Source organism: Cucurbita moschata, unplaced genomic scaffold (assembly GCF_002738365.1).
Source record: "Cucurbita moschata cultivar Rifu unplaced genomic scaffold, Cmos_1.0 Cmo_Scf00001, whole genome shotgun sequence".
Lineage (NCBI taxonomy): Eukaryota > Viridiplantae > Streptophyta > Magnoliopsida > Cucurbitales > Cucurbitaceae > Cucurbita > Cucurbita moschata.
Window position 1 is genome coordinate 2,101,122 of NW_019268517.1, and position 19,922 is coordinate 2,121,043.

Genomic DNA, 19,922 nt, shown 5'->3' on the forward strand with positions numbered 1-19,922 from the left:
AAAAAAAAAAAAAAAAAAAAAAAAAAAAAAAAAAAAAAAAAAAAAAAAAAAAAAAAAAAAAACAGAACTCGATGAAGAAAATGAGCAATTCATTTAATGGCAATATCGTAAATATATATATATATAATTAAAATACGTAAGATTTTCTTCTATTTTTAATTAATTTTCGTATTGTTCTTCCCTCCAGAAAGTTACTTTCTTATGCTTAATCCATTGTTTTTTTCCTCAAACCGGTGAAACTGTTTCATAATCTGATACAGAATTCAAGCTTCTGGGATTTGAAGGTGATTGGCTATGGCAGCAGCTTGAATGTCCATGTCTTGGCGAACATTTGAGCATTGGCGTGCAACTAGGGTTCGCGGTAATCTTGTTCGTTCAGTTTGTTCTGAAATGTATCGTTCAGATATCAGATTATCTCAGAGGAGGAAGAAAAACAACCGATCAAGCATCGGAAAATCGCCTGATCGGCCGGAATTTAAGTGGTTTTTACAAAGCGAGTGTAGCTTGCACCATATTCTTATGTGTTATCCATGTTTTGATGTTCTTCGCTCTGCTATATGGGATTGGATCCCGTTGCCGTGCGGAAATCTCTGTATTTTCCTCCGAGATTATTCATGTGGTTGCTTGGGGAGTTGCGGTGGTTGCAGTTTGTGGAATCGTTCGCAACAAGTCTGTTAAGTATCCTTGGCTGCTGCGAGGATGGTGGATTTGCAGCTTCTTTTTAGCGATCATCCGTGTGGCTCTCTATGAAAAATTTGGAGATGGAAATCAAGTAAGAGCTTACACTTACGCCCAACTTGTTTGCTTTCTTCCATTGATTTTCCTGCTTGCGCTTTCGGTTTATGGAAAGACTGGCGTAGTTTTCGTTGTTCATAATGGCTTGGCGGATCCACTTCTCCATGAAAATTGCTCTGAGAATGAGGAAGACAAGAGAGACTCTGCTTACGAGAGGGCAACTCTTCTGCAACTCGTTACCTTCTCATGGCTCAATCCCCTTTTCGCTTTGGGATACGAGAGACGCCTCGAACACGAAGACATACCAGATGTTTGTAGAAATGACTCTGCTAAGTTTGTATCCAATGCCTTCACGGAGAAGCTAGACTTTGTAATGAAGAAGAATGGAGGCGTAGACGCATCAATCTATAAGGCAATTTATCTGTTTTGCAGAAAGAAAGCAGCCATTAACGCTGGTTTGGCAGTGCTAAGTGCTGCATTATCATATGTTGGACCATATCTTATTGATGACTTTGTTAATTTCCTTACTGAGAAGAAGGGACGTAGCTTATCAAGTGGATATCTTCTTGCACTTGCTTTTCTAAGTGCAAAGGTAATTGAGACGATTGCTCAAAGGCAATGGATTTTCGAGGCACGTCGACTCGGCATTCACCTCAGGGGTGCTTTAGCTTCTCACATATACAAGAAGGGCATCCGTTTATCTAGCCGATCTCGCCAAAGTCATACCAGTGGAGAGATCATAAACTACATGAGTGTTGATATTGAAAGGATCACAGACTTTGCTTGGTACTTGAACATGATATGGATGTTGCCAGTCCAAATTTCATTAGCTATCTATATTTTATATACAAATCTGGGTTTGGGGTCGTTGGGTGCCATAGCAACAACTTTAATTATCATGTCCTGTAACATACCTTTGACAAAAGTCCTGAAAGATTACCAAAAGAAGATCATGGAAGCTAAGGACAATAGGATGAAAGCTACTTCAGAGGTTCTTAGAAATATGAAGATACTCAAACTTCAAGCATGGGATCATCAATATCTCCAAAAGATAGAAAGTTTAAGAAAAGTGGAGCATGATTGGCTATGGAAGTCGTCAAAATTAACAGCATTTACAGCTTTTCTCTTCTGGGGATCACCTACTCTGATCTCTCTTGTGACATTTGGACTCTGTACCTTATTGGGCATAGAATTGACTGCTGGAAAAGTCATCTCTGCATTGGCGACGTTCCAAATGCTACAAGATCCTATATTCAGTCTTCCCGACGTACTATCTGCATTTATTCAGGGAAAAGTCTCAGTAGATAGAGTCGCTTCCTTCCTCCAAGTGGATGAAATACAGCAGGATGCCATTGTTTATGTTCCAAAAGATCAGACAGAATTTGATATAGAGATAGAAAATGGAATATTCAGCTGGACCCCAGAGTCCGTCAACCCATCTCTTGATCAAATAAACTTGAAGGTGAAAAGGGGGATGAAGGTGGCAATTTGTGGGACTGTTGGATCGGGGAAGTCCAGTCTGCTCTCATGTATTCTTGGTGAAATAGAAAAGCTTTCTGGGACTGTGAAGATCAGTGGTACAAAGGCCTATGTTCCTCAGTCTCCTTGGATACTGTCTGGAAATATCAAGGAGAATATTCTTTTTGGAAATGAATACGAACATACCAAATATAACCGGACTATTACTGCCTGTGCTTTGACAAAAGATTTAGAGTTGTTTCCATGTGGTGATCTAACCGAAATTGGAGAAAGAGGGATAAATATGAGTGGGGGACAAAAGCAGCGGATCCAAATTGCTCGTGCTGTTTATCAAGATGCAGATATTTATCTCCTTGATGATCCTTTCAGTGCTGTTGATGCTCATACAGGAACCCAACTTTTCAAGGTTAGTTGGGACATTGAATAACGGATGAAAAAGTGAGAAGGCTGAAATATATTGGACAACTCTAACAGAACGTTGTTGTTGTTTTTTATCATTCTGTAGGACTGTCTGATGGGTGCTCTCAACGAGAAAACTATAATTTATGTAACACATCAAGTTGAATTTCTACCAGCAGCAGACCTCATTCTGGTGAGAAAATTTCGTAGAAATTCTTCTCTATGTTCTTAATTATTCGAACTTCGGATGCATGTAAGTTGAGAAAAACACGTATTCAGGAATGGGTGTTTGTTTTTCTCATTCATATTTACCTTAATTAACCAATCTTCTTATTGATCATCTGAACACCATAATTTGAAACTATTGGACTGAGTGAGCTTTTGAACTTCTGAGCTACTGTCTAATAGTGGGTGTGCTTGTTTGGCATCCGCATTTCCAGGTGATGCAAAATGGAAGAATTGTGCAAGTTGGAGGATTTGAAGAACTTCTGAAACAAAATTTTGGATTTGAAGCTTTAGTTGGGGCACATAATCAAGCTCTTGAGTCAATTCTCTCTGTTGAACACTCAAGTAGAATATCTCAAGTTCAAAAACGTGAAGAAGAATTAAATGGAGATTCTATCACAAATGCAGATCCTCTGAACTCCAAAATTGAACAAAATAATTCCACACAGCCGATGATGGAAAAAAAGGGAAAACTAATACAAGAGGAAGAGAGAAAGAAAGGAAGCATAGGAAAAGAAGTGTACCTATCTTACATGACCAGAATAAATGGAGGAATTTTTGTCCCAATCATAGTCTTGGCACACACATTGTTCCAAGCACTACAGATTGCTAGTAACTACTGGATGACATGGGCTTGTCCAACTACAAGCGAGACAGAACCAAAAGTTGGGATGAATATTATGCTACTTGTATATTTTCTACTTGCTGTTGGGAGTTCACTAGGCTTGCTGCTGAGATCATTATTATTAGCGGTAATTGGACTTCAAACAGCACAAAAGTTCTTCAAAGATATGTTATACAGTATATTCCATGCACCAATGGCATTCTTCGACACAACCCCAACTGGAAGAATTCTTAACCGGGTAATTATAGCCTTAAATTTTAGCTTGAATGGTGCTTGAAAAAAAAAACACACTTTCAAATTTGCAACATTTCGATGAAATGTGACAAAGAAACTGGTAACAAGAAAGTTCCAAAATATTGCATTAGGTCGTTGGATTTCAACACTGAGAAATCTGTGTATACTCTCTGTTGCCAGGCATCAGGTGATCAAAGTACTTTAGACTTAGCCATGGCTGTAAAGCTAGGTTGGTGTGCATTCTCAGTAATTCGGTTGCTAGGGACCATTGTAGTAATGTCTCAAGTAGCATGGGAAGTCTTTGCCATTTTGGTACCTGTTACTGCAGCATGCATCTGGTACCAAGTAAGCAATTTCCCTCTTTTCAACTAGAAGTATACAAACTCGTGTTATATATCGATTACTAATCAAGTAATTTCTGTATATGGTAGCATTATTACACACCCACAGCACGAGAAGTTGGCCGGTTAGCAGGGATTCACCAAGCTCCAATCCTGCACCACTATGCAGAATCCCTAGCAGGAGCAACAACTATTCGTGCCTTCAATCATGAAGACCGGTTTTTCAGTACTAACCTTCGTCTTATTGATGCCTTTTCAAAGACATGGTTCTATAATAATTCAGTTATGGAGTGGCTTTACTTCAGATTGAATGCGCTATCACATTTTGTTTTTGCCTTTTCATTGGCTTTGCTGGTGTCTCTCCCCGAAGGAACTATCGACCCAGGTGAGTATCTAAAAATATGTTTAAAATGTGATGTGCTTCATAATTGAAGTTGTGATATGTTCTTCATAGGCCAAGTTTTCATCAACTGCAAGTTATCTGAAATAAAAGTTTATTTCTTTTGACCCAAATTAAGTAGAAAGAATATAGTATTCATAATGAATTGAAATCTTCTTCAGGTAATGCGGGCTTGGCAATATCGTATGGGATAAACTTGAATTGGTTACAGGCTTCAGTCATATGGAATATATGCAGCGCACAGAGAAAAATCATTTCAGTGGAAAGAATTCTTCAGTACTCGAAGATAAAAAGTGAAGCACCCCTTGTTATTGAAGACTGCAGACCACCAAGCAATTGGCCGCAAGAGGGGAGTATTACTTTCAAGAATTTGCAGGTAAACAATAAAATCTAGAACTTGGTTCAAAAAGTTTGAGCTTGTGCATGTTGAACACAACTCTTTGTGGGAAAAACTCGTACGTTTTATTAACACTAATCGAGAAGAGATTACAAGACACTCTACAGAAACTACTGTTGCACTCTTTCCTTTGTATTTCTTGAGATCAAAACTTAGGTAGGATGGATGGGTATTTATAGTAGAGACCCGTCAATCTATTCCTAAAATATCTAAATCATCTTACTAAAATAAATATACAATGGGCTCATACAATTTATTGGGTCAACCCTATCGGGCTAGTGATGGTATACGAAAGTTCAAGTTTGATATGCTATTCAATTCACTCTTATTGATACTCTTTTTCAATTTTGCACCATTACTTCTAATGAGCTTGAACCTGTCGTAGATTCGTTATGCGGACCATCTTCCGGATGTCCTAAAAGACATCAGCTGCGTCATCCCAGGAAAGAAGAAAGTGGGTGTTGTAGGAAGAACAGGCTGTGGGAAATCAACCCTCATTCAGGCCATTTTTAGGATAGTTGAACCTAGAGGAGGAAGCATTGTTATAGACAATGTTGACATTTGTAAGATTGGCCTCCATGACCTGAGATCAAGACTTAGCATCATCCCTCAAGACCCCTTGTTGTTCGAAGGTACGGTTCGAGGAAATCTCGACCCACTAGAACAGTATTCTGACCAAGAGATCTGGGAGGTAACCTTTCTTATCTACAAAATCTATATATAATTTGCTATGTGTGTGACAATCACCAGCAAAGAATGGAGAATTCATGCCACTTTTGCTCTCTCTCTTTTGCATTTTCAGGCTTTAGATAAATGTCAATTGGGTGGATTGGTGCGTGAGAAGGAGATGAGGTTGAATTCTCCAGGTTTGGTTTATCAACTTGGAGCACAAATCAAAACTTAAAATTAGACGCTATCCTTAAGCTTTGCTCATCATTCTTTGAATTCTGTTGATAGTGGTTGAAAATGGTGAAAATTGGAGTGTTGGTCAACGACAACTATTTTGTCTTGGAAGGGCATTGCTCAAGCAAAGCAACATTCTAGTGCTCGACGAGGCCTCAGCGTCTGTCGATTCAGCAACTGACAGCATCATTCAAGGTATCATTAGGCAGGAGTTCGAAAATCAAACAGTAATCACCATAGCTCATAGAATCCACACAGTTATTGACAGCGACCTTGTTTTGGTTCTCAGTGATGGTAAGTAACAAGTGTTTACTCCTATTTATGAATCTTTCACTGATTTACTGAGAGTATTTAGCTACAAAGTTACTGAATGTATGTATGAATCTTTCATTGATTAGCCACAAAGTTACTGAAAGTATGCATGAATCTTTCATTGATTTACCGAGAGTTTTTAGCTACAAAGTTACTGAAAGTATGTATGAATCTTTCATTGATTAGCTACAAAGTTACTGAAAGTATGTATGAATCTTTCATTGATTTACTGAGAGTACTTAGCTACAAAGTTACTGAAAGTGAACCTCAATTGTTTTCTTTCAACAGGACGGATTGCCGAGTTCGACTCACCCGGAAAATTACTCGAAAGAGATGATTCCTTCTTCTCCAAACTGGTGAAGGAGTATTCGATGAGATCTCAAGGCTTGAATAGCTTAAAAGAACACTGACAGATTGGTTCCTACAAGTATCTTTGTCTTTGTCAACAACAAGATTGGAGCTCAAAGTTGATTTGGAGAGTGGGTGATTATTGTAATACAACATCCCATCAATAATTGTGGAATCTTCTTGACATCAAATCTGGAAAGCCAACAAGGGAGTCGCTTAAGTTTTTATCTTTTTTGTCCAAATCTTAGGATTGATGGAACGGACTTCTTAATCACCTATTTGTACGTTAAATTATAAGTTTAGTTTTTAAATTTTAATTAGGTTAAATAGGACTTCAAACTTTAAAAAGTTTCTAATATGTCAGTTCAACCTTTAATTTTGAAATTTTAAAATGTATTTGAACTTTTGACATTAGTAGGTAATAAATAAATTAAACAAAATCTAATGTTATTGCATAATATACTCTAATTTTTAAAACATTAATAAGTACAAATTGTAACACTTGCAAAGCCTTGGCCCTAGAAAAGTTAATAGTGAATCATTATAAACCCTAAGAATGAACACTAGTATATTACTGAAGGCAGTGAACTAAAGTTTAGGAAGGACAGACCCTACAAAGCACATCCTTTCACCATTCATCATCCTACGGCATACAGTTATATAAGTAATTCTTTCGTCGAACGCTCACAACCGGGGCGGTCGTGCTCTGTGGAACAAGGAGAAGAAGAAGAAGAAGAAGACTACTGAGAATTGGAAGACCTAATAATGAATGGTCCCTTGATAGATTTTAATTGTCTGTAATAACTGAAATACAGCGAGAGAGAGAGAGAGAGAGAGAGTAAAACACTAAGAGGCCTTTGGAGGTTCCTCTGGCAAATCATCTTCATCATGGTAGATGTTCTCAGCCATCTGCCAGATTTGGAGTATGTTATCTTCAGCTACACTAGCAACCACCCAGTCCTCACAGGGATTCCAAGAGAAGTCTGATATTTTACTGGTATGACCGCCGTGAATGAACAGCAACTCCGGTGGGCCATCTTCCGCATCCTCGGGCGTCTGCTCCTCATCAATCCTGCAGAAGAAAACCAAAAACGAAATCCCGTTTATGTAAATTGAGTATCAAAACCATCGATTTAATATGGTTGAGTAGTGGGTGAATGTAACAGCCCTAGCCCACCGCTAGCAGATATTGTCCGCTTTGACCTGTTACGTATGCCGTCAGCCTCACAGTTTTAAAATGCGTCTACCATGGAGAAGTTTTCACACCCTTACCAGAAATGTTTCGTTCCCCTCTCCAACCGATGAGGGATCTTACAGCCATTCGGTATCAAGAGAAAATATATGGAGTTATACAGGATTGGGGCTTAAGGGGACGTTACTAAAACAAAGTATCGATGTGATTAGAGTTCATTGATAACTTTACCTACTAAGGTCCCAAACCATGAGTCTCCTACCAAGACAACAAGAAGCTAAGATTGTTTCATTCTTTGGATTCCAGCCAACCTGGAAAACCTCCTCCCTGTTGCACAAAATAGAAGTACAGACGTTCAAAAACACGTGCGCAACAGCAATAAACTAGGTTTTCAAATGTGTCTAGACGTGTGGCTTCATGTGCTGTGTTTCCAGCACTTGACAAGCAAAATTGAGATTAATGAACTTCATAATCCAAGGAAGATGCTTACTTGTGACAGTCAAAGGTATGGAGTGCAGAGCTGATCTTACGTAGATCGAACAACTTAACCGTCTTATCAGTTGACCCTGTGGCTACTACCCACTCATTAAAGGGATTGAATGCCAAGCAATTGACCTGAGGCAAAATTACAAGAGAATTTATTTCATTGAAGCTAAAATGTCAGCATCTATTTCATTACCATAGTGGATAATAGTGTCACATAATTTCGAGCTCAAATGGATAAAACTGGTTGCTGGAGAACGAACGATCATTCAGATTCTTTCATTAGACTTATCTTGGCATGTAACCACGAAAGGAGAACTTCCTCATTTGCACGAAGAAACCATACATTCACAACCCACTAACATTGAAAGCATTTTTATTTATCTTCCAGTAGCACCTACCTCACTTTGATGAGCAACTACGGACTGTACAGGCTTATTAACAGTAGGAGTTCGCAGATCCCATATTAGTAGGTATTGGTCGTCGCCTACTGAACCAAATAAGTATTCATGCCTCAGATGCCATGCGACATCTTCCACAACACCTTCATGAACCTATCACACAGATCACATCAAATCATAGCTAAAACCAAAATAGCACCAAATAATATATATAACATTGTTCATAAGTTGTAGCTAGAGATATTTATTACGTTGTAATTCACAATTCAGGGCAAAAAGACTAGCTAACCACCATAAACTATTTGCAGCCCATCTGAATCACATATTTATACACTTGTACAAGTTCATAAGAAACCCTAGTGTAAAATCCAAACAAATCATTATGAACTGGCAACATCTTGACTGAAAAAAAGATCAACACGAGATACCTGATTGTGATTAAAAGCCATAGAAGCACAAAAACACAACCATTAAGATGTTTGTAAGAAGAAGACCAGTTCAAGAGGAGGTCACCTTAAAAATTTGCATAGCTTCAAGGGTTTTGTTCTTCGGAGTAGCATTAATGTCCCATAAACAAATCTGTGCATCATCAGAGCCGCTAAGTAAATGGCCCTGCTTGAACTTGCTCCAGGATAAACCATAGCCTTCGGTATTGTGACCCCTCAACCTCAAGTCGGGATTACACGTACCATCTAGAGGTGGTTTGGATGGGTGTTTACTATAGTCGAAAACAAAGACTTCCGCGCTGACAGTCTTTGTGGCAATAATAAATGGATTTTGAGGCATATAACGTGCTCTATTGACTTCACCATCGTGATTTATTTGCTGGATTATTTGTACCTGACTTGAAAAAAGAATCAAATTAATTTTGAATCTCCAAAACTAAATTTCATCAATCGATCTACTCTTAATCTATCAATTGCAGTACCTTAAGCAAGTACATTTTCGCCTACAAAAATCTCGCTATCTAACTTTGTCCTTTTTTCTGTAAAAGCATTGCAAGAACTAAAAACGAACTACTCCAGATGCAAATTCGACCCACTCCAGATTAGTTCTTCCAATCAATAAAACTGAATCTCAAAACTCAATTTTCGCTCTTCCATAGCTAGAAAAAGGTAAAAATCCACAAACCTTTCCGTTCGCACATCCAAAGCCACCCGCATCAGCACGGTCGTCATCGTAATGTCGCGCATCGTTCTCAGAATCCTCAAGCGGAAGCTGAACCTGAGCAAGCATGAGGTAATTCGGCTCATTCTCGGAGGTATGAGTCCCCAAAATCATCTTCTGAACGGAGTAATCCTTCCCCGGAGGCTCCTCCCGGTCCGGCAACCACTCGACAGTAAGTGAAGGCCACTCTAGGGCATGAGTGATGACCAAATCGTAAAGAAACGGAGTATTCTTCTTCCAAATCTTGTACTCCTCGTTTATCAACCTCTCCTCCATTTCTCCACGCATCTCCTCATCATCCTTCCCCATTGTCGCGTTGGATGAAGCAGAATTGGGAGAGTTTGGGAGTCGAATTCGTGAGTGAGAGGCAAAGTCGAGGGCTCAGTTCCAGGGTGAAGTTCCCGCCAATATGTCTCGAGCAGAGCTAGGGCTAAAATTAGAACCCTCCACCGTTTAATGGATTTTAATTTATGAACATTGTAGCCGCCCGCATCTCCCATTTATTAAACAATTTGTTGAATTAAAATTTAAGTTTTTTTTTTTTTTTTAATTCAATAATTCACTAAATTCGGTTTAAATCCATAGATATTTTAATCGATAAATTTGCACTGAAAAATATAAAAATATTTATCTTATTCTTAACTTGTGAAATGACTATTTTACCCCTAACTTCACAAGCCAAAGTAAGTATATTGAGAAATTAAAAATAATAACAATAGATTATTATTATTTTCATCATATTTTTTTAATACTTTCTTATTCTTTTTAATAATTAATATAATTTTGGGTATACTCGATTGTTAAAATATATATATATCACGAGCATACTGTAAATAATGTAACGGTCGTTGAAAAATTACAAAACTTGTTGGATACGTGTGAGTCGACATCATGTGATTTTATACTTTTGAATGTAATTTTTTTTTTATGAAAATTGATTTAATAATTAAAAATTTTGAATACGACAAAAGTGATTTTAGCCATTTAAAAATCAATCCCGAACTCAGACCATACAGTCCGGTTACACCAAAACCAAAGCAACCCAATCCTGAGAGGAATAAATGAATTCCAAAAATCTTCGTCTACTACTAGAAACTCAATGACACTATCGATATTCACTATAATCCATATCGTCACTATCATCAATAATAAAACCTTTAAGGTTGTTATCCGGGAACTTGTTTGGAAATACTATAACAAAAATCTTCGTCTACTACCAGAAACCAACGACACTATCATTAATATCGTTACTATAATCCATATCGTCACTATCATCAATAATAAAACTTTTAGGGTTGTTATCTAGGAACTTGTTCGGAAATACTATAATGAATGGAAGATAGGAGTTTGTCGCTAGGTATTTGACTAAATAGGATCGTCTAGTTCCTATAGAACCTATCACTAAAATACCCCTACGGGGGATAGTGCTAAGCGGAGCAAAAAAGGTTTTTTATGAGATGGAAAATTCAAACTATTAGCCCCACACGAGATTTGTAAATAAGTGATTGTCGGATAACGAGTGGGAGTGTCTTTACAAACTGCATATTCCAAAACTGTCACAGTAGAATGCCTCTGGGTAATTCTATCACCATACAAAACGAGCAATAACTGATTATATATATATATATATATAATGAGAGATCCTTCCTCATTATTTCATTCAAAAGGGAAGGTGTTTACAACGACAAACTAAGTTCATCAAGAGTCAGCATATACTGGAACAGGCAAGAAAGGGAAGGGTGCAACCGAAGCATACGCAACAGGCGGTCGTCGACCTTGGGCAACACCTCGGCTATGCTCCGTCTTGATCTTTTCGGCATTATATCTATCGTCCTGTACTAGATCATCCAACATCCTCTTGGAGCTATCTTCTTTCATCGTCTGCTTGTTATCGGAAAGACGGTGGAATAGAAGTCCTGACATGAACACAGGAAGATGCAAGAGGCTAGCATGAAACATCCTTCTTGCTTTCTGCATCGTGCAGTGGCGGTAGAATGAAAACGCGGTCGCAGTGATTGCGAGCGTGAGGATGGATGATTCTAAACAAAACCATCCAGAAGTAATGCCCCCTGAAAAGATCAAAATTCGAACAAGGTGACACCTTGTGAACTCGATCGTGTATGGTATTATTGGCAAGGGAAGAAACCAGATAACAGAGAGACAGATTCAATGGTCAAATTGTTTGAATCACAACAATAAATGTATTCATCCAAGATATTGTCTGTATAGTATTGCATCCCCATGCCTTAGCCAGTAGTTTATGCTATTTCAACATTCATAAAGCACGAGTACTATTAGCACAAGTTGAACGACAAATACTAGAACGATATGACACCAAATTTTCGGTCCTTTAGATTAGCCGAAAAGATCAATATGGGTCGATTACTACATATTGATTTAGACCTTTCCTAAACCTAATGACATTGTTAGCACACAAGGAAAGTTAGTGACATACAGGAAAGAGAACAATCACACCTGACAGCTCGAACTAAATCTATTTGTTAGAGAATTGGAGGAACGGGCTTACTTGTCCCAACCAAAATTAGAATACAATGGTGCCATTCTTAGTGTCACGGTGCCGTGTTTATATAAGAACTATAGCAGTTTGTAACACCCACATTAAAAATCGTGACACTTCTAGAAGGATAAACATCGTCAAACATCTACTAAATGTCAAAAATCAGCATGAACAACCGCATTGATGAAAGCTGCTACCAATTAGAATGAGAGTGAGAATGTAACTTACAATCATAAGCCAAGTAGCCTAGAGGAATGAGATACAGACAGTTTCTTAAAGCCACTGCAGCAGTTCTCTGACCAGTAGCATCAGCAAGAGAGTACATTTTATACCTAAAAAAACCCAGAGAGCCTGGTAAGAGTATGCAACTCAAACAGTTCTAATAATAAACAACTCCTTAACAAGCTATAATATAAACTGAAAGTAAACTTCAACCTTAACAATCCTAACAATCTTCCAATATATTCCAAACCATCCAAATGAATGAACAATTCTAGTAAGTCTTCACTATCACTGATGATAATGTTGTGGGTACAATTAACATACGAATAGGTATTGCAATCATAATATGTTCTTACCCTCCAGCAGCATAATCATCACGGCAAAGATATGCCAGAGCCATAAAATGCGGTATTTGCCAAAAGTAAAGGGCAGCCGGCAGAATCATTGCATTTAGAGATATTTGTCCTGAAGCAGCAGCCCACCTGAAACCCCACATGGAAAAGATTTCATACTGCAAGGTTGTAAGTTGAGGGTTATGATTTGGTTCAATCTGATCTGGTTTCAAGTTTTAACCCAGATGTTTCCTTGTTCTTGGACCGAAATCATTGAATTATGTCTATAATCGTCACGTCTATAGGTTCGTAATTCCAATGATCAGCATCAAACATAAACAAACATATAAAACGTACTAAAAGATAGCAAAAATTCATTGGTCATTTGAACAGAAACATGAACTAAAAGTCCCAACGGTACTCGGCAGCGATATCATACAATAATCATACCGAACAAATAAGAAAAGCACAAGACTCTACTTGACTGGTATGGTATGAAAATATAATTGAGTCAGAAGATATGATTTTTGTAATATCATACTCTGTTTTTGAACGTGCACGATTTCTTTTACTTTTAAGGATATACAAAGGGAATAGTGATAGGAACCTACCCAAGAAGTGGTGGAATAGCACCAACTATGGCCCCGACCCATGTATTTACAGGGTGAATCTGCTTAAGTGGGGTATATACAAATGCATAGAGAATCAAATTTGAAGCCGCAAGACCAGCTGCCAAGATATTAGCCTGCAACAACCTTGTCCATAAAAAAAGAAATAAGCATATTGGCTCCTAGTCACTGAGAATTGGCAACATACTTACAAAAAAAAAATGGTCAAATAGCAATAAGAAGATGATGAGCGATTTATCTTGTCACCTTGGTAGCTAACATAGCAGTGCCAATTAAACCAACAGAAGTTGCCCAGGTTGCTGCATGTGGTATTGTGATGCGCCCTGAGGGTAGTGGTCTGCGGTGCGTTCTCTTCATTTTAGCATCATTCTTTATTTCAAAAACCTGATTACATGAATTTTTAATTAGTATGACTATGAACAAGAAAATTAGAAGAACATGGAAATCTAATGCTTTTATAGATAATAGAATAAAGTGCTCTTCAACGCTTACGAGCAATCGTGGAACTAATATCAAGGCAGGAATGTTGTTATGTTAGCCAAAGTCGATTCAGCCAAAGGAAAAAAAAACAGCAAACTTGGTAGATAGGATTCTGAAACGCACAGATATTGCAGTATTTTCCATTATATCAGGCAGAATCACAAACAGGTCCAAATATTGTAGTACTCATCTTTACAACCTTGGTTAATACGACAGGTCTTAAAACTCAAAACGATTATCCAAGGAGCATGGACACAGAATAAATGAATAAGATACAACTGTTACATGGTAAAGCATTATCTCCCGAAAAAATTAGGACACGGATACAAGATAGGCACTTAAAGGGGTTGAAATTGAGGATGAAAGAAACCTGATTTAAGGAGTTTGCAGATGCTGCAACCATCATTGTACCAGCACAAGTCCAACAAAGTCCCCCAAGGTCCACAGTACTTCCACTCCCGAGAACAAACCCAGTCCCAGAAGTTGCAACAACTAGCATGCTGCAATAGAGGTGCAAATCCAAGACAAGAGAAATAAGAAGCATAAAAATGAATCTAAGAGGCAGAAATTCATTTGTACAAGTAAACAGACAAAAAACAGGTTAATTCTTCATGAGAATAAGAACTTCTATTGAAGAAAGAAGAAATTCAGTCAAGGCTATTATCCACCCTTAAATAACAATTGATTTACATCCTCGAGTCCAACATAACTGTAACAGTCCAAGCTCACCGCTAACAAATATTGTCTTTTTTGGGCTTTCCCTTTCGGGCTTCCCCTTAAGGTTTTTAAAACGCATCTGCTAGGGAGAAGTTTCCATACCCTTATAAAGGGTGTTTTGTTCTCTTCTCCAACCGATGTGGGATCTTACAATAACTTTATATATATATATATATTATCCATGAGTGTCCCAACCAACTTGTACACACCTTGACTATTCTTACAAGACAATTATCTAGTACAGCTACATTTGGATGCCAAAGAAACTTGTAGAATATTAAATCTTAAATAGGACACCTTGGCTTGAACCCATTCCTCTTATCCCTTCATTATTTATATTGTCTTTCTTTATCAATCAAAATTTGGTTTCTCGTCAAATTATTTATATCGGTCCTTATTCGCCGATAGGCAAACCCATAGTGGTTAGTTCAACGTAGATTATCGACATTATTTTAACCGATGTATTTGCATGATCGAAACAAGTAATACCTGAAATTCTTAAAAGATAAGCTATAATTATAAAGACATCTACTTAATCAAAGGCAGCTAAACTGTTATTATAAGAACATTTTCTTACGCAAGGAAAAGATTGATTGATTTTAATTCTCCCAGATGACATAAACTTATTATTGTTTTCATGGAAACAAATCTCTAAGGGTAAACACATAGGGACTAATCACATATCAAAACAAACGGCTCTCTAGAAGGAAGTAGACCTCACAAGCGATGCACATATATGAATAATAGTGCTAAAAAAACTATCAATTCAAGGAACAAGTATTGACAATAATTTCGTTCAAAACAGCATAAAGGAAGGGAATAGTTACAAATTCCTTCAATTAGTAAAAGAAGCTCCATAAAATCTGTCTTACAAAGACAGCTCGGATTTACCAAAAAATCGAATAGAAGAGGAAACTGAAAGTACCTAAGACGAGCTTTGGAGAGCTCCCAGTAACAGCGACCATAGTGGCGAGATAAATTCACGGCCTCCCTGGCTCTGGAAACCACCGATGAGGAAGCCAAAGATGATGGATCAGCAACGCTCGAAAAGCCCCGAACTCCATGGGAATTCGAAAAACCTAGTCTGATGGGATCCGAGGAGGACGCCGACAGAGATAGAGAGGAAAATAATGATGATGTATAAGGATAGAGGGCGCGCAGACACGGCTGAGCGACGCCAATGGGATGATAGAAAGTGAAAATGGAGGTTGTGGTTGAAGGATTGGAAGAGGAAGATGATGACCGGAGTTTGGATGAGAAACTCCGGGAGTTTCTCCACATAGCGGCAGCGGCGGTGGCGAGGGGACGGATTTGGGATCTGACCGAAGTCGATAATCAGAGGTTCAATGGCGGAGGTAGAAATTATTATTAATATTTTTTGTTTATTTGTTTATTTGTTTATTATACTTAATTATACCCCAGAATAAATAATAATGGCTTTTTTCCAATATAAATAAGAAATTAAAATTAAAATTTATTTAATTTAATTAAATACAGAGCGTGAAAAATAATAATTTTTATTGCTTATTTTTTCCGCATTTAATTAAATAAAAAAGGAAATAAATAAAAGTTTTTACTCAATACACCCACCTTGTCCAGTAAAATATCTCACAACACCGCTCAACCGGAGAAGTAATCGGAATCATCTCTCCAGTCTCATAGCAACGACCGGCCGATCATCCCTTCGACCGGAATGGGTTTTTTTTTTCCTTCATATCTACGGCTGCGATTGTCCGGTCCAACTTCAACGATCTCGATCAAACTACCCCAATTTATTTCATTTATTTATTTATTTTCTTCCGATCAAATAATTTGATCATGGATCAGACGGGGGTATAATGGACATTTCACCTTCTTCCACCTCCAACTGCATTTTGCCACCATTGTCGATTGAAGCAAAACTCTAGACAGCAGAGGCGGCGGCGGCGGCGGCGTCACGGCTCTCGAATTTGATGTATTTGTACCATTTGGCGCAGAGGATGTAGACGGCGAGATCCGCCGCCGTGAGAGCGGCCAAGAGGAAGAAAAATCGGTCCAAATGGCCTCTGTTTAGGTTTCCGGGGATCCATCCCGGCATGTTATCGGTTGTCGAGATCTTCATCACGATCGTCACCAGCAAGCTGCTAACGTAGTTTCCGAAGGAAATCGAGGTCATACAGAGAGCGCTACCGAAGCTTTTGAGTCCGTCAGGTGCCTGACTGTTGAAGAACTCGAGTTGGCCGACATACATGAAAACCTCCGATGCTCCAATCAGTACATACTGCGGAATCTGCCAGAAAATACTTAGGGAACTCGAATCGTCGCAATGGCGGCAATCTTTGTTCGCGTATTTTAGTCGAAAAATCTCGACGGTTCCGGCGAATATCATGGCGCAGACTGCGATTACGAGGCCGATCCCCATTCTTTGAAGCTCTGTAAGGCTCGTTTTGGTTAATCGAACGAAGGTTGGATCGATTATCCTGCGGTAGATGAAGATGAACGCTGCAACACTGAGAATATCGAAACTCGACATGCTTGCGGGAGGGATATGGAATGAGGAAATGTTCGTTCTCATAGCGGCGCCTTGCTCGACGAACAGAGAAGCCATTTGAGTGAAGACGACGGAGTAGAGAATCGTGCAAAGCCAAATCGGAAGGAGTCTGATGATGCATTTCACTTCTTCGACTTGAGTAACCGTACACAGACGCCATGGATTCCGATCTCCACCGTCAAATCGTTCCATCTCCGCCGAGGTAACCACCGCTGCTTTGTCCAAAAATCTGTAGATAACAAAACAATCACACAAACACACATTACATTCATTTCTCTCAAAATCAAAAATCAATTGAAACTACAGAATCTGTTCACAAAACTCACTTAAATCCATTGGTATGAAGAATCTTCCTAGCTCCATTACCGACTAATTCCTTCTCATCATCATCAAACAATCCCTCAGAATCATTCATAATCTGAACCTTCCATTTTCTAATAGCCGCAACCACCACTTGCGAAACCCTAGAAAGCGGATTTCCTTTAGGAGTGAAATGTCTGTACCTCGGGATTCCGCAGAGGAACAAGATCAAAGCCATAGCAGCAGAGGCTGTAGAAGCCCAAAATCCAAGCACCCACATTCCTTCATCTTCAAAGTAACCCAAAATAGTGTTGGAGAAGAGGGATCCAAGGTTGAGAGCCAAGTAGAAGTAGCTGAAGAAGGCGATTTTGGAGATCCCTTCCTTGGCGTCTTCTTCATCGAACTGGTCCGCTCCAAAGGTAGCTATGTTGGGCTGGTAACCGCCATTGCCAAGGGCTACCAAGTAAACAGAGAGGTAGAACAGAGCTATATGGAAGGAGGAATGAGCATTGCATGGAGTATGTTCATCTCCACATCCCTTTGGTCTAACCAGAAATATGTAGGATGTTATTGATAGTGAAGCAAGACCCTGCCCAAAACAAACAACAAATTTTTAGAACCCCCTCCCTTTCTAACCTGCATAACTTGAATAGAATTCATACCTCAATTGAACCTAACCTCTATTTTTTAGGGTAAGTCCTCTGGTTCTTTTAATTATTTACAATATCATACTTATCTACCATACATGTTAGGTTATCTGTTACAAACATCATTAATCTTCGTAACAATTTAAAAAGTAGAGTAAAGTTGGGATGGGTTTTGAACCCTACTTTCGGATTGATCCGGTTCACTCGACCTAAAAAATTTCAACTCTCACACGGGTTTTTGTTATTATTTGATTAATAATCAATTTAGATTTTATTTAATAAATATTTTAATTACATGTGGGCTTTTTTTTTTTTTTTGGTTAGGTTTATTTGTTTTTTCTATTATTATTTTTATTTATTTTAGGTTTATGTCTTGACAAAGGCCTTTTTTTCCTTTTTACCTTTTTTTAATAAAACGACGCCGTGGGGTCATAAATGCCCATTATTAAACTTCCACTAAGTGGGATCAAATTTAATTCCAAAGTATGAAATAAAGTTGAAATTGACACTCTAATTTCATTTATATTATTTTAAATTTCAAAGTTATTAATCATTTTTATTTTTATTTTTTATTTACATTTTTTAAAAATGGAAAACTATTTTTTTTAACTCTTTTTTATATAATTTCCAAAATTTAGCTGAATTTTACTCCCAACTTAGGCCTGAAATTCCACTAGATTATATAGCTAGACCAATTAAACTATATTTAAGTTGATCTATTTCTAATTTTTTTGGACATTATCCTTTCAAACATCATCTCAATTAAATGTCATACAAATTATTTGTTATTATTGACATAAAGAACAAATAATTTAAATTTATGAGACTTTATTACAAGTCCCTTGAAAGAAAAATAAAGTGATTTGAAGTAGTAATTGAAAAGCATGCACTGTTTGTTCAAATTAAATCACTTTACCAAAAAGCATTTTGAGCACTCAACAAGCATTATAATTGAAGAGAGAGTGATTTTTGTGAACTTACTAGCACAAAAATGGCTTGAAATATCGCACAAGTCTTGAACCGTCCCCAATACGAGTCGCTTAGGAACGCTCCAAGAAGAGAGAAAATATAGACAGTTCCAGTCCATTTGCTAACGTTGTTGGCCGCCGCTGCATTGTCTTGTCCCAATACCCTCGTTAGAAACAGTACCAAATTCACTCCGACGCCGAAAAACGCTAGAGTAGCCAACCCTTGGTTCACTGTCATGTCGTCAAATTATTAAACGATTAAAGTAAGCTTAGCTCTTGACGTATATCGTTATCCAAGCACACCGCTAGCATATATTGTCCATTTTGACCCGTAACATATCTCCATCAGCCTCGTGGTTCTAAAACGTGTCTTCTATGGAAGATTTTCACACCCTAATAAGGAATTTTTCGTTCCTACATCCCACCTCGGTTAGAGAGTGAAACGAAACTTTACTTATAACAGTGTGAAAAACTCTCCCTCGTAGACATGTTTTAAAACCATGAGACTGACGGTAATACACGACGAGTCAAAACGGACAATATCTACTAGTGGTGGCTTCATACTATTACATATAAGTTTTAGATCAAACGTGTTAAGTCCAATCCGTGTCTATATATTGACGGTTACGACCTACTTTTGGAGGAGATGACGGGTTCTTGTTCGGTTTATTAATTTCTATTGCATTTAAAATATAACCGAAACTCATTAAAGATTATGTCATATTAGAGAAAAGTAAGAGAGCCATGCATGGTGTAGTCTGAGCTGAGCATACCAAGGATCAAGATTCCGGCGACCCAAGTTCCAGTTTTGTCCCGGATAGCCGGGCAACCATGTCGGTCGACCGCTCCATCGAGCGTACACGCTTCCTTCTCCGGCATCACCGTCTTCTTCATCTCCGTTGTACTCTAAATTTTTAACGAACAAAAAAAAAAAAAAA

General features: G+C 38.1%; 4 protein-coding genes across 5 annotated transcripts in view; 1 reads left to right on the forward strand and 3 right to left on the reverse strand.

Annotated features, from left to right (window-relative positions):
- Positions 1 to 6,695, forward strand: part of LOC111443948 (putative ABC transporter C family member 15) — a 17,338-nt gene extending 10,643 nt beyond the window's left edge. The window contains exons 2-11 of one of the 2 annotated variants that reach the window (XM_023081834.1): positions 261 to 2,620; positions 2,720 to 2,806; positions 3,054 to 3,701; positions 3,878 to 4,042; positions 4,129 to 4,423; positions 4,600 to 4,814; positions 5,221 to 5,526; positions 5,638 to 5,701; positions 5,793 to 6,032; positions 6,339 to 6,695. In XM_023081834.1, the coding sequence (XP_022937602.1) occupies positions 261 to 2,620; positions 2,720 to 2,806; positions 3,054 to 3,701; positions 3,878 to 4,042; positions 4,129 to 4,423; positions 4,600 to 4,814; positions 5,221 to 5,526; positions 5,638 to 5,701; positions 5,793 to 6,032; positions 6,339 to 6,460 (4,502 nt within the window). In that variant the 3' untranslated portion in view covers positions 6,461 to 6,695. The remainder of the gene's footprint in view (positions 1 to 260; positions 2,621 to 2,719; positions 2,807 to 3,053; positions 3,702 to 3,877; positions 4,043 to 4,128; positions 4,424 to 4,599; positions 4,815 to 5,220; positions 5,527 to 5,637; positions 5,702 to 5,792; positions 6,033 to 6,338) is intronic. The other variant, XM_023081827.1, reaches the window with a different exon arrangement.
- Positions 6,696 to 6,944: 249 nt separating this feature from the next.
- Positions 6,945 to 10,107, reverse strand: LOC111443997 (WD-40 repeat-containing protein MSI1). Its single transcript, XM_023081894.1, has 6 exons — positions 9,606 to 10,107; positions 8,988 to 9,314; positions 8,475 to 8,627; positions 8,081 to 8,205; positions 7,822 to 7,917; positions 6,945 to 7,470 (listed from the first exon to the last, which is right to left on the reverse strand). Exons 1-6 carry the CDS (start codon positions 9,948 to 9,950, stop codon positions 7,245 to 7,247), a joined length of 1,272 nt encoding a protein of 423 aa, XP_022937662.1. The 5' UTR covers positions 9,951 to 10,107; the 3' UTR covers positions 6,945 to 7,244.
- A 1,079-nt stretch (positions 10,108 to 11,186) lies between these two features.
- LOC111443989 (protoheme IX farnesyltransferase, mitochondrial-like) lies at positions 11,187 to 15,927 on the reverse strand. The gene is made up of 7 exons (XM_023081883.1): positions 15,465 to 15,927; positions 14,193 to 14,322; positions 13,589 to 13,726; positions 13,325 to 13,458; positions 12,738 to 12,863; positions 12,388 to 12,491; positions 11,187 to 11,710 (listed from the first exon to the last, which is right to left on the reverse strand). Exons 1-7 carry the CDS (start codon positions 15,818 to 15,820, stop codon positions 11,340 to 11,342), a joined length of 1,359 nt encoding a protein of 452 aa, XP_022937651.1. The 5' UTR covers positions 15,821 to 15,927; the 3' UTR covers positions 11,187 to 11,339.
- A 113-nt stretch (positions 15,928 to 16,040) lies between these two features.
- The window catches only part of LOC111443982 (protein NRT1/ PTR FAMILY 7.3-like), a 4,759-nt gene continuing 877 nt past the window's right edge, over positions 16,041 to 19,922 (reverse strand). The window contains exons 2-5 of the mRNA XM_023081870.1: positions 19,758 to 19,890; positions 18,998 to 19,215; positions 17,396 to 17,958; positions 16,041 to 17,298 (exon numbers count right to left, since the gene is read on the reverse strand). Of these exons, the coding sequence (XP_022937638.1) occupies positions 16,443 to 17,298; positions 17,396 to 17,958; positions 18,998 to 19,215; positions 19,758 to 19,890 (1,770 nt within the window). The 3' untranslated portion in view covers positions 16,041 to 16,442. The remainder of the gene's footprint in view (positions 17,299 to 17,395; positions 17,959 to 18,997; positions 19,216 to 19,757; positions 19,891 to 19,922) is intronic.